The 14,639-nt window shown below is 40.9% G+C and overlaps 1 protein-coding gene across 5 annotated transcripts in view; it reads left to right on the top strand.

Moving 5' to 3' along the window:
• The window catches only part of LUZP1 (leucine zipper protein 1), a 92,916-nt gene that overhangs the window by 72,500 nt on the left and 5,777 nt on the right, over window positions 1-14,639 (top strand). For all 5 annotated transcript variants that reach the window (XR_013337961.1, XM_077775497.1, XM_077775500.1 and 2 more), the window contains one exon: window positions 11,410-14,600. Coding sequence is in view for 4 of the 5 variants with exons in the window: in XM_077775497.1 (XP_077631623.1) it covers window positions 11,529-14,600 (3,072 nt within the window). In the remaining variant the exon portion in view is untranslated. The remainder of the gene's footprint in view (window positions 1-11,409; window positions 14,601-14,639) is intronic.

Genomic DNA, 14,639 nt, shown 5'->3' on the forward strand with positions numbered 1-14,639 from the left:
AAGTATAGTATTGTATAGAGTAGTATTATACAGAGTAGCTTTATTGCCCTAAAAATTCACTCTGTTTATCCCTCCTGATCTTTTTATTGTCTCCATAGTTTTGACTTTTCCAGAATGTCATATAATTGGGATCATATAGTATGTAGCCTTTTCAGATTGGCTACTTTTACTTTTAAGCTTCCTCCATGTGTTTTCATGGCTTGATAGCTCATGTCTTTCTTTCTTTCTTTTTTTTTTTTTTTTTAATTTTAAAGTTTATTTTGAGAGAGAGAGCGTGTGTGCATCTGGGGGAGAGGTGGAGGGAGGGAGGGAGGGAAAGAGGATCCCAAGCAGACTCCGCACTTGTCAGTGTGGAGTCCAGTGCAGGGCTTGAACTCACGAACGATGAGATTATGACCTGAGCCCAAAGTCAGATGCTATAGTCCGCACCCCTATAGCTCATTTCTTTTTAGCCAAATAATATTCCATTATTTGGATATACCACAGTTTATCCACTCACCTCCTGAAGGACATCTTGTTTGCTTCCAAGCTTTGGCAGTTAATGAATAGAGCTGCTAGAAACATCTGCATGCTGATTTTACTCCTTTGGGTAAATACCAAGGAGTGCTATTGCTGGATCATATGTTAAAACTATGTGTAGTTGTAAGAAACCACCAAACTGTAGCTGTTAACAGTTTGCATTCCCACTAGCACCGCGAATTCCTATCCTTCGGCATCTTCACTAGCATTTGGTGTTGTCATTGTTACGGATTTTGGCCATTCTGATAGGTGTGTAGTGATATCTCATTGTTTTGTGTTCCTCTGATGACATACTATGTGGGTCATCTTTTCATATGCTTATTTGCCACCTGTATATCTTCTCTGGCCATTTTTAAATCCAGTTGTTTTCTTACTGTTGAGTTTTAAGAGTGCTTTGCAAAAGTTCTCTTTTCTGTTCTGTTGATTTATTTGTTCTTTTACCAATACGTCATCGTCTTGAATACTGCAGTTTATAGTTAAGTCTTGAGGTCAGGTAGTGTCAGTCTCCCAACTTTGTTGTTCTTAAGTACGCATTGGCTGTTCAGGGTCTTTTGCATATCAGTTTATCGATATCCACAAAATCATTTGCTTGAGATTTTGATTGGGATTACCTTTAATCTGTAGGTCAAGTTGGGAAGAATTCACATTTGGACAATATTGAGTCTTCCTATTCGTGACCGTGGAATATCTCTTTTACTTAATTTACTTAATCTTTAATTCATCAGTTTTATATAGTTTTCCCTATATAGATCTTGTACATATTTTGGTAGGTTTATACTTACACAATTCTTTTTTTGGAGCTGGGTGCTAATGTAAATGGTATTGTGTGTGTGTGTGTTTTAATGGTATTGTGTGTTTTTTTTAACGTTTATTTATTTATTTAGAGAGCAGGGGCGGGGGAGGGGGAAGGGCCAGAGAGAGGAGAGTTGAGAGAATCCCAAGCAGGCTTTATGCTGTCAATGCAGGCCCAATGCAGGGCTTGATCCCATGAACTGTGAACTTATGACCTGAGTCAAAATCGAGTCAGCCTCTCAACCAACTGAGATACACAGGCACCTCTAATGGTATCATGTTTTTAATTGCAAGTTCCATTTGTTCATTGCTGGTATATAGGAAAGTGACTGACTTTTTTTTTTTTTTTAAGTTTATTTAGAGAGAGCATGTGTGCACCATGAGTAGGGGAGGGGCAGAGAGAGAAGACACAGAATCCCAGGGAGGCTCCTTATTGTCAGCACATGGAGTCCAACACAGGGCTTGACCTCCTGAACTGTGAGATCATGACCTGAGCCAAAATCAAGAGTCAGAAGCTTAACTGAGTCACCCAGGTGTTCCGCAACAGACTTTTTTTTTTGTATGCTAACTTTGTATCTTGCATTCTTGCTATAATTGCTTATTAGTTCTGGGAATTTTGTTGTTGTTGATTCATTTGGATTTTCTACAGTCATATCCTGTGCAAAACAGTTTCATTTCTTCTTTCCCTTTCTTTTGTTTTTTCTTGTCTTACCATATTAGCTAGGATTCTAGTACAATTTTTAGAAGCTTTGGTAAGGGGACTGACTTCTTGCTTATGTTCTTGATCATAGAACAGTTTTCCTCCTTTAAGTAGGATGCTAGCTATAGATCTTTTTTTTTTTTGTTTTGTTTTAAATCAAGTTAAGGATTTTCCTTCTGTTCCTTGTTTGCTCACTTTTATTGTGAATGGATGTTGGGTTTTTGTCAAATGCTTTTTCTGTATCTTTTTATAAGATCATGTGATTTTTCTTCTTTAGTCTGTTGATATGCTAGATTACATTAACCGATTTTGAATGTTGAACCAGTTTTGAGTACTCGGAATAAATCCCATTTGGTTATGGTCTGAAATTCTTTTTTTTTTTAATGTATTTTTTTAAATGGTTTTTAATGTTATTTTTGAAAGAGGGAGAGAGCGACAGAGCACAGTTGGGGGAGGGGCAGAGAGAGGGAGACAGAATCTGAAGCAGGCTTCAGGCTCTGAGCTGTCAGCACAGAGCCTGACATGGGGCTCAAACTCCAGAACTGTGAGATCATGACCTGAGCTGAAGTCAGACACTTAACTGACTGAGCCATCCAGGCGCCCCTGAAATTCTTTTACACAGTGTTGGATTAGATCTAACATTTGTTGAAAATTTTTACATCTATGTTTATGAGAGATCTTAAGTTTGCAGCCTTTTTTTCCTTGTCTGGTTTTGTTGTTAGGGTAATGCTGGCGTCCGAATGAGCTAAGGAGTATTTCTTCTGCTTCTAACTTCTGGAAGAGTTTGTAGAAAGTTGTATAATTGGTATAATTGCTTCCTTTTTTTTTTTTTAAGTTTATTTATTTTGAGGAGAGGGTGTGTGTGTGAGCAGGGGAGAGGAAAGAGCAGAGAGGGTGGCGGGGGAGAGAGAGAGAGAATCCCAAGCAGGCTCTGTGCTGTCAGTGCTCCGTGCAGAACCCATCCCAGGATTCTGTACCATGAACCGTGAGATCATGATCTGAGCCAAAATCAAGAGTTGGATGCTCGCCAGTGGAGCAACCCAGGTGCCTCTTATAATTGATATAGTTACTTCTTAAATATATGGTAGAATTACCAGTGAACTCATCTGGGCCCAGTATGTTACCTGTTTTTGAAGGTTATTGATTCCATTTCTTAGGTAGATACAGTCCTATTCAGATTTTCTATTTTCTCTTTGTGTGAGTTCCTGAAGATTATATCTCTTAAGCAATTGGTACATTTCATTTGGTTATCAAATTTGTGGGCACAGAGTTGTTTATGATCCATTATTTTCGTGTCCTTTGGATTATAGTGATAGCCCTTCCTGGTATTAGTAATTTGTGTCTTTTTTTTTTTTCCATCAGCCTGGCTATATATATAGGCTTATTGATTCTATTGATCTTTTCTAAGAACCAGTTGATTTCTGCTTTAATTTTTATTTCTTCTCTTCAGTTTACTTTGATTTTAATTTGCTTTTCTTTTTCTAATTGCCTAAGATGGAAGCTTAACTTATTGCTGTTGGATCTTTGTTCTTTCCTAATATATGCATTCAGTGCATTACATTTGCCTCTAAGTGTTGGCTTTTGGTACACCCCACAAATCTTGATAAAGTTGTATTTTCATTTTCATTCAGTTCAAAGTATTTTAAAATATCTCTTGAGATTTCTTCTTTGACCCATACCCTGGAGCCTGCTTCAGATTCTGTCTCTCTCTTTCTCTCTCTCTGCCCCTCCCCCCTCACACTTGTCTGTCTTCCTCAAAAATAAATAAATACTAAAAAATTTTTTAAGTGTGTTGTTTAATCTCCACAAATATTTGGGTATTTTCCAGCTATCTTTCTAGTATTGATTTCTAGTTTATTTCCATTGTGGTCTGAGAGCAGACAGTGTAGGATTTCTGTTCTGTTCAAGTTGTGTGTTTTATGGCTCAGAATGTGGCCTCTCTTGGTGAATGTTCCATGTGAACTTAAGAATGTGTATGCTACCTGCTTCAGATTCTGTATCTCTTTCTCTGCCCCGCCCCTGCTCGCTCACGCTCGCTCGCTCTCTCCTCTCAAAAATAAACATTAACAACAACAAAATGAATGTGTATGCTACTGTTCTTGGATGAAGTAGTCTCTACATACATTCATTATATCCAGTTTCTTGATGGCATTGTTGACGTCAACTATGTCCTTACTGATTTTCTGCCTAATCTCTCAGCTCTCTCCAGCTGTAGTAGTGGATTCATTCATTCTCTTTGCATTTCTTTTGGTTTTTGATGCTCCTTTTTGTTAGGTGCATACACATTGAGGATTGTTACCTCTTGGAGAATTGAGACTCCTTTATCATCATGTAAGTCTCACCTTACCCCTGATTACTTGCTCTGAAATCTGCTGTCTGATATTAATGTAGCTACTCCAACTTCTTTTGATTAGTGTGGCAAAATTTAAAAGTTTGAAAAGTTTTTGTAAACAGTCATGTCTTTTGATCCTCTCTAATTGTTTTATTTAGACTGTTGATGTTTAAAGTGGTTATAAGCTCTTGTTTTTTGTTACCTTTTAGCTTTTTTCCCCTGCCTTTTGTGGTTTTAATTGAGCATTGTATGTGGATCCAGTTTCTCTCCTTAGCATATCAATTATTTTATTTTTGAATATTTATTTTTGAGAGAGAGCGCATGCGCCAGAGAGCTCATGGGAGGGGTGGAGAGAGAGGGAGATAGAGGATCCAAAGAGGGCTCTGCTGTGACAGCAGAGAGCCCCATGCAGGGGTCCAAACTCAGGAACCTCGCGATTGAGACCTGAGCCGCAGTCAAATGCTTAACTGAGTAAGCCATTCAGGTCCCCCCAAACTTCTTTAGTTTTCCCTAGAGTTTGCAATGTACATTACAGGTGGTACAAGTAGTTTATAATAAAGTATTTCTAGTTCCTCTCTTGTCCCTTGTATCACTGCTGTCATTCATTTTATTTATACATAAGCTGTTGCTATTATTTTGAATTATCTGTTAGATTAAAAGTAAGAAAAAATAAAAATGTTATTTTACTTTCACTTTAATGCCCTTCCTTTCTTGATGTGTTTTGAGTTTTTAATCCATATCATTTTTCTTCTCACTGAAGAACTTTTTTAAAGCTTATTTTTGAGAGAAATGGAGACAGTGTGAGTTAGGGAGGGGCAGAGAGAGGGAGAGAGGAGTGAGAAGATCCCAAGCAGGCTCCATGCTGATAGTGCAGTGCCTGGTGCAGGGCTTAAACCCATGAAGCCATGAAATGATCTGAGCTGAAGTCAAGAGTTGGACACTTAACTGAGCCACCCAGGCACCGCTGAAGAACTCTTCTAACATTTCTTGCAAGGCAGGTCTGCTGGCAACATATCTCAGTTTTTATTTGTCTAAATCTTTATTTTTCCTTCACTTTTGAAATGGTACAGAATCTGCCCCCCCCCCATTTTTTCAGGGTACAGAACTGCAGGTTTTTAAAAAAATTTTGTTTTACCTCTCAGTATTTTAAATATTTCACTCTACTCTTTCCTTGCTTGCATGACTTCTGAGAAGTCAGATGTAATTCTTATCTTTGCTTCTCTATAAGTTAGGGCTTTTTTTCCCTGGGCTTCCGGATTCTTTTCTTTATCCTTGATTTTCTGCAGCGTATGAATATGATATGTCTAGGTGTTGGATTTTTGTTTTTATTTTGTCTTTTCTTTATGGCATTTATCCTGCTTGGTGTTATTTGGTGTCTGACGCTAATATGGGGAAATTTTCAGTCAAAATTTTCTTCTGTCAATTCCCATTACAAGTGTAGTTGTCCCATACTTAATTGGATGTTCTGTTCCATTTTTTTAAAGTCATTTTCCTCTTTACTTTTCAAGTTTGGAAGTTTCTACTGACATTCCCTCAAGCTTAGAGATTCTTTACTCAGTTCTGTTAGTCTGCTGATGAGATAATCAAAGGCATTCTTCATTTCTGTTACAGTGTTTTTGATCTCTTTTTTAAAAAATATGTGGTCTTGGGGCACCTGGGTGCCTCAGTCAGTTAAGTGTCCAACTTTGGTTCAGTTCATGGCCTCACGGTTTGTGAGTTTGAGCCCCGCATCAGGTTCTGTGCTGATAGCATGGAGCCTGGAACCTGCTTCAGATTCGGTGTCTTTCTCTCTGCCCCTCCCCTGCTCATGCTCTGTCACTTTCTCTCTCAAAAATAAGCATTAAAAAAAATAAACTTAAAATATGTGGACTTTTTTTAAGTTCATTTATTTATTTTGATAGGAGAGCAAGAGCGTGAATGTGTGTGCATCTGGGGGAGGGGTAGAGAGGGGAGAAAGAATCCCAAGCAGGGATACATGGGCTGGAACTCATGAACCACAAGATCATGACCTGAGCCGAAGTTGGATGTTTAACCTACTGAGCCACCCAGGCGCCCGTAACATTTTTTTGATTCCTAGAATTTCCGTTTCTGTTACTCATTTGTTTTTGTATGGTGTCTACTTTGTCCACTAGAGCCCTTAGCATATTAATCACAGTAGATATTTCTGGTAATTCCAATACCTGCCATATCTGAGTTATTTTTGATGCTCTGTTTCTTCAAACTGTGTTTTTTACCTTTTAGTATGCCTTATAATTTTTTTGATGAAAGCAGGACATGATGTCCTGGGTAAAAAGGACTGAGGTAAGTAGGCCTTTAGTGATGTTCATTCCCCCTTCTCCTCCCAACCTCCTGTACTCTTAGGTGGTACAGGATGGCTGGATGGAGCTGGAGTTGGGGATTTCCCTTCCACCAGGTTGTGGTTTCAAAATGGTTGCTTTAACACCCCCCTTGCTGGATGCACAAGGGGGCTTTCTTTCATCTTCACTGTGAGAACCTTGTGGAGCTCATGGAGGTAAAGCTCACCAAATGGGGGGCATCCTCCCTAATGCTGAGACCCTCTCTTATTCTTTACTCTCAGAGTTGTCCAGACTGAGCCTCCAGCAGTTTGTCTGTTGCAGTTGAGGTTTTCCTACCCTAGTGCCGGTTCCCATGGAGGTTTCTATTCGTGAGTTGCTATTTTTGTAAATTGTGATTCTTTACATCTGCTTGTCTAATTTTTAGGGAAGTGTTTTTTTTGCCCTCATTTTTCTCATGGATCTAAGAAGATTGTGGATTTTCAGTTTGTTTAGTTATTTATATATTAAGACACAGTGATGACTTCTAAGCTCTTTACGTACTGACCAGAAATGGGAAATCTGCCCTACCCCTCTGTGCTTTTTACTTCTTTCCTCCCTTAAAATTTTTTTTATTGTGGTAAAAAATATATAACATAAAATATATTCCTTATTTACAGTTCAGTAGGGTTAAGTATATAGTCGCACATTGTTGTGCAAACCAGTCTCTAGAACATTTTTTATCTTGCATGACTGAAATTCAATACCCATTAAACAGCAACTCCCATTCCCCTGGCGCCCCCCTCCCCCAGCCTATGGCAACCACCATTCTGTTGTGTTTATTTGAATTTCAATATTATAGATACTTCATATGAGTGAAATCATATACTGTTTGTCTTCTGTGACTGGATTGTTTTACTTAGCACGGTGTCCTCAAGATTCATCCAGGTCTCCTTTTTAAGACTAATATTTCACTGTAGCATACATTACATTTTGTGTCTCCATCATGTGTTGATGGATGGACACTTGATTGCTCTACCTTTTTGGCTATTGCAGTAGTGCTGTCATGAACATAGGTGTGCAAATTATCTCTTAAATATCCTGTTTTGAACTTTTTTTTTTGTAGTTACACCTAGAAGTGGAATTGCTGGATCATACAGTAATTCTAATTTTTTGAGGAAAAAATTAAAGCCACACTGTTTATCTTTACCATTTTATTTTCCCACCAATAGTGCACAAACGTTCGAATTTCTCCATATTCTCACCACCACTTGTTTTTTTGACAGTGACCATCTTGATGGGTGTGAAGTGATACCTCATTCTGGTTTTGATTTGCATATCCCTAATGATTAGTGACGTTGAGTATCTTTTCATATGCTTGGAGGCTACTTGGGTATCATCTTTGGATCAGTGTCTATTCAAATCCTTAGCCCATTATTTGTTTTTTGTTAGGTTGTAGGAATTCTTTATATATACTCTGCTTGTTGATGCCTTATCAGATAACATGATAAATATCTACTCTTACCAAGGTCTGAAGTTATAATTACTCTATCCTCTTCCCTCAAGATACAGAGTTTTAAGAACACTTGAATTCTGATTTCTGTCTTTATGACTTACATATTATTATCCATCATTTTAGGTAGTTTCACTTTGGTTTTATTCTGCCCTTCCCTTTCCCACTCGCAGTCAACTTTTGCTTATTCTTTAACTGAACCAGTGTTTGTTTAGTTTGATTTCTTTGTTTACTGTTTCTTCTTGCATGTCATGTCTTTCCTAAGTGATCAGTTTCTATATTCTTTTTTTCCCCCCCTTTAAGTAGACCCCACCCCCAGTGGGTGGAACACAGGGCTGGAACTCACAACTCTGAGATGGAGACTTTGAGCTGAGATCAAGTCGGATGCTTAACTAACGACCCAGGTGCCCCATCTATATTCTGAAGTACATCCATAAATAGCTTTTTCAGTGAAAGTCTGTTAATTATAAACACTTAGGTTTTTATTTTCCTTTATTTGTGTTCTGAAAGGTTTTCAGTTGTATCTTCTTTCATAAAGATATTACCACGTCTTTTGTCTTTTTTTTTTTTTTTCCTAAGTTTATTTTGAGAGAGTGCGGGAGAGGGGGAAAAGGGAGAATCCCAAGCAGGCTCCATGCTGTCAACACAAGAGCCTGACTTGGGGGCTTGAATTTACAAACTGTGAGATCATGACCTGAACTGGAGTCAAGAGTGGGACCCTTAACCAACTGAGCCACCCAGGTGCCCTGGTGTTTTTAATTTTTAAGATTAATTTATGTCCAAGTTAGTTAGCATATAGTACAATAATGATTTCAGTAGGTTCCAGTGATTTATCCCTTTTGTCTAACACCTAGTGCTCATCCCAGCAAGCATCTTCCTTAATGTCCTTTACTCATTTAGCCCATTTCCCCACCCACAGCCCCTCCAGCAACCTTTAAGAGTCTCTTAAAACAGAGTTCCTGTTTTTATATTATTTTTGCTTCCTTTCCCTTATGTTCATCTGTTTTGTGTCTTAAATTCCACATGAGTGGAGTCATAGGATATTTGTCTTTCTCTGATGATTTATTTCACATAGCCGTAGTCTAATACCCTCTAGTTCCATCTATGTAGTTGTGAATAGCAAAATTTATTCCTTTTGATTGCTGAGTAATACTCCATTGTATATATACACCACGTCTTTATCCATTCATCAATTGATGGGACATTGGGCTCCTTCCGTACTTTGGTTGTTGACAGTGCTGCTGTAAACATTGGGGTGCATGTGTCCCTTTGAAAGAGCACACCTGTATCCCTTGGATACTTAATAGCAAAAATTGCTGGGTCATAGGGTAGTTTTATTTTTAACTTTCTGAGGAATCTCCATACTGTTTTCCAGAGTGGCTGCACCAGTTTGCATTCCCACCAGCAGTGCACAAGAGATTCTTTCTCCACATCCTCACCAATATCTGTACTTGCCTGAGTTAATTTTAGCCATTTGGAATGGTATGAGGTGGTATCTCATTGTGGTTTTAATTATATTTCCCAGATAATGAGTGATGTTGAGTATTTTTTCATGTCTGTTAGTCATCTGGATGTTGTCTTTTGTAAAGTGTCTATTTTATCTTTTATCCATTTCTTCACTGGATTATTTGTTTTTTGGGTATCGAGTTTGATAAATTCTTTAATGTTTATTTTTGAGAGAGACAGAGAATGAGTGGGGGAGGGGCAGAGAGAGAAGGAGACACAGAATCCAAAGCAGGTTCCAGGCTCTGAGCTGTCAGCAGAGTCCAACATGGGGCTTGAACTCGTGAACCACAAGAGTCACAGTACTCTGAGCCAGCCAGGTGCCCCATCATGTCTTTGGTCTTCTGTTTGACACTTAAGTTTCTATTGAGAAACCAGTTCAGTTGTTACTTCTTCATAGAATATCTGTTTTTCCTTCTTGTTGCTTCTCTTTGTGGTATTCTTCTGTATCCTTATGATGGGTCTAGGTGCAGATTTAACTTATACCCTGCTTGGTTGGGGCTTTGCTTCCTAAATATGAGGCTCCCTATCTTTCATCAACTCTTGAAAATACTTAGCTAGTAGTTCTTTAAATATTGCCTCTTCCCCATTCTCTCTATTCCTTCCTTTTGGGCCACCTGTTAAAACTTTCTCATTTTTGGACCTCTTTATTTTATTCCCCCTATAAACCTTTCTTTCACAAAATTTTTAAGTTTGCTAACCTTTTGTAATCTCCTTATATCTCTTCTCATATATATATCATCTCTTATATTCTCTTCATCTAATTTGCCATTTTTTTCTTTGCTTTTCTAAGCGATTCTGTTTGGTTAATTTTAAAATCTTCTGATCTTTGTTGGTATCGTTTTCTTGTCTCCTGGTTTTGATTCCTTCTTTTATGACTTTAAACATTGGAATGTACTTATAGTCTCTAGTGTATTTTACTAACTTTGGTTCTTATCGGTGTAACTACTCATTGTTCAGTCATAGTAAAAGATTGGTCCTTATGTGTTTTGTAATTTAGAATTGTAAACTCAGGTTCAGCAGGACTTTATATATGGGACTCTTACGTGACTTTGGTAGAGAGTGTGTCTCCAGGTTTCCCAGGGATTTTACCAGGCTGAGGCCATTTTAGGTTAGATTCTCAGTGAGGAGAAGTTGTTACCAGACCAGTCAAGGCAGTGTAAATCTGTACTCTGAACTCAAGTGAAGGCAGGCCGAAGATTATAAATTCTCTAGGGATGTACCCTTTTCTCTCTCCTCTCATGGAGACTAGGTCCTTTTGTCTCCCTAGTGTCAGGTGAGGTGACTGTTTTTCACTTATCTGTGTCTTTCCCTGAAGCTGTTGTAGTTCTTAATAATCTTAGGACTATTTACTGCTTTGTTACCTAGAGCTTTCTATGCATTATCTCAGAATGATGATGGGGAGAGATATGGTAGGGATTATTATACCCATTTTACAACTAAGTAAAACTAGAGCTGTTACTTTTCTGAGATTATGTAGGTGGCAAATGATAAAGCTATCTTAGAGCTTGCCATGAGAAATGAGGCATTCTGTGTCTTTTTGCCATGCAGCCGCTGGTAATACTCTTCATTAGGATAAAACTAGGTATCACCTCAACATCAGTCGTAAAGAACCAGTGTTTTCCTGCCGGTTTGTTAAAATTCATTCGTTCAACAAATTTGAGCACCTGCTACATTCTAGGCACAAGAATTAAATACAGGAGGTCTGTTACAACTGGGAGCTGAAGTACAGATTTTAGATTTGCTGCCTGACATGCTTTCTGCTTTCCTTCTATAGACTGATAATGGTCTCCAGCTGCCAAAGAATGTTGTGGATGCCAAGAGAAAGGTAACCATTTCTCAGCCCCTTGAGTGGAACTGGATGCCTCTAGGAGCCCACGCCGGCTGGCAGTAGACATGGCTGAATTTACAAGCTACAAGGATACTGCCTCCAGCCGCCACTTGCGGTTTAAGTTACAGAGTCTAAGTCGCCGCCTTGATGAGTTGGAGGAAGCCACCAAAAACCTCCAGAAAGCAGAGGATGAGCTCCTGGATCTCCAGGACAAGGTGATTCAGGCAGAAGGCAGCAACTCGAGTATGTTGGCAGAGATTGAAGTGTTGCGCCAGCGAGTGCTGAGAATCGAAGGCAAAGATGAGGAAATTAAGAGAGCAGAGGATCTGTGTCAGCTGATGAAGGAGAAGCTTGAAGAGGAAGAAAATCTCACCCGGGAACTGAAATCTGAGATTGAACGGCTTCAGAAACGAATGGCTGAACTGGAGAAGCTGGAGGAGGCCTTTGGCAGGAGTAAGAATGATTGTACCCAACTCTGTCTGAGCCTGAATGAGGAGAGAAACCTGACAAAGAAGATCTCTGCTGAGCTGGAAATGCTCAGGGTCAAAGTGAAAGAACTGGAATCTTCTGAGGACCGCCTGGATAAAACTGAGCAGAGTTTAGTGTCAGAGTTAGAAAAACTGAAATCATTAACTCTGAGCTTTGTAAGTGAGAGAAAATACTTGAACGAAAAGGAGAAAGAGAATGAGAAACTGATAAAAGAGCTCACTCAAAAACTGGAGCAGAACAAAAAAATGAACCGAGATTATTCAAGGAATGCTTCTAATCTTCTGGAAAGGAATGACCTGCGGATTGAGGACGGGATCTCCTCCACACTGCCGTGCAAAGAATCCAGAAGGAAGGGCACTCTGGACTATCTAAAGCAGGTAGAGAATGAAACAAGAAACAAATCAGAAAATGAAAAGAACCGAAATCAAGAAGACAACAAAGTTAAAGATCTCAACCAAGAGATTGAGAAACTCAAGACACAAATCAAACATTTTGAATCTTTGGAAGAAGAGCTTAAGAAAATGAGGGCCAAAAATAATGATCTTCAGGATAATTACCTAAGTGAACAAAATAAAAACAAACTCTTGGCCAGCCAGCTGGAGGAGATAAAGCTACAAATCAAGAAACAGAAAGAGTTAGAGAATGGGGAGGTAGAAGGGGAGGAGGCTTTCCTATCCAGCAAAGGCAGACACGAGAGGACTAAGTTAAGAGGCCATGGGAATGAGGCACCTGTGTCCAAGCACACACCGCGGGAACTGTCCCCTCAGCAGAAGCGGGAGAGGCATCGAAACAGGGATATTGCACTCAACAATGAAAACTGTTCTCTGGGCAATAGGCAGGTGTCCTCACCCAGTTTCACCAATAGGAGGGCAGCCAAAGCTTCCAGCATCGGGGCCAGTACAGACAGTGGGACTCAGGAGACCAGGAGAACTGAAGATCGATTTGTATCTGGCTCTTCTCAGAGTGAAGGAAAGAAGTCCAGGGAGCAGCCTTCAGTGCTTAGCCGCTACCCGCCTGCTGCTCAGGAGCACAGTAAAGCGTGGAAGAGTGCTCCCAAACCAGGTACTGAGAGTGGGTTGAAGGGAAAAGTGGAGAAGACCACACGGACATTTAGTGATAATACCACCTATGGATCTGTTCCCAGTGACGTACTGGGTAGAGCTGACAAGGCTTCTGACACCCCTGCCGAGGCCCTCTTTGTCAAGAGGGGGCAGGTACCTGGCAATGGAAGTCAGGGAACTCAGGCTGCAGACTGTGGCAGTTCTAAGGCAGTTGGAGCTCTGGCCTCCTCTCGAAGATCTTCCTCAGAAGGGCTCTCCAAGGGCAAAAAGGCTGCCAGTAGCCTGGAGGCTGATACCAGTTCCCCAAATTCCAAGTCTCCACTTTTATCAAAGTATCCTTATAATTCCAGAAGCCAAGAGAACATCCTTCAGGGCCTTTCAACCCCAAATAAAGAAGGTGTTGATCAACCTGTAGCAGTTGTGATGGAAGACAGCAGTCAGCATGAGGCCCTGAGGTGCCGAGTCATCAAATCCAGTGGCAGAGAGAGGCCAGACTCAGATGACGACGTGGACGTCACATCTCTTGTTACTGCCAAATTGGTAAACACTACCATCACTCCAGAGCCAGAGCTCAAACACCAACCCAACTCTAGAGAGAGAGCCAAATCCCGAGGGTTACTCAGAAACTCCCTGTTTGAGAATGATAAAGACGCTGGGACAGAAAGCGAGTCCGTGAAACCTGTCAGAGCCTCCACCAATGCCACAGAGTTCCCAGATGCCAGTGGTGCTGGGGTCAAAAGCCAGCGGCCCTTTAGCCCCAGAGAAGCGTTGCGGTCGAGAGCCATCATCAAACCTGTCATCATTGATAAGGATGTGAAAAAAATCATGGGAGGATCTGGAACTGAGGCCACAGTGGAGAAGCAGAAATCCACCTCCAAACCAGGGCTAAATAAGGTGACAAGTAGCATAACTATCTACCCCTCTGACAGCAGCAGCCCCAGAGCCGCCCCAGGTGAGGCCCCGCGGGAAAGGCACACATCCACCAGCAACATCCAGGTTGGGCCAGCAGAGCTCACATCAGTTAGCAACCACGTCAGCTCCCCTTTTGAGCTCTCCATTCACAAACACGACATTGCCCTGCAGTTCACAGAAGCTGAGAGAATGGGAGATGGGTCCCTGAAGAACAAGCCAGAAACCGTGGTCTCTCGTAGCAGCATTATAATCAAGCCATCGGATCCTGTGGAGAGGAACAGCCATGCCCCCCCAGCGGAGACAATCAGGTGGAAAAGCCATAGTGCCCCTTCAGAAGTGGGCTCTTCAGATGCCAGACATGTTACTGTGCGGAATGCTTGGAAGAGTAGGCGAGACTTGAACTCCTTAGAAGACCCCCCAATTCGAACAGGTAGAAATGTGGAAGCTACCAACGCCTACACCCAGAGGGCCTCCACAGACTGTTCAGACCTCGGACAGCCCAGGTTGTACCTTTGTGAGCAGGGTGCTCGAAGGGCAGGAAATTCAGGGGATGCCCCTGAGCTCACCTCCAGAAGGACCCAGAGTAGCCTCACCGTGTCTGAGGCGCTGACTCGTCGGAATCGGGTGGGAGACGCTGCCACCACAGCTGCAGCCTGGAACCACTCGGCAGGCACGGTGAGCACCCCCTGCTGTCCCTATTCCCCCCCCCCCCCC

The sequence above is a fragment of the Crocuta crocuta genome, unplaced genomic scaffold (assembly GCF_008692635.1).
Source record: "Crocuta crocuta isolate KB4526 unplaced genomic scaffold, BGI_CrCroc_1.0 scaffold127, whole genome shotgun sequence".
Classification (NCBI taxonomy): domain Eukaryota; kingdom Metazoa; phylum Chordata; class Mammalia; order Carnivora; family Hyaenidae; genus Crocuta; species Crocuta crocuta.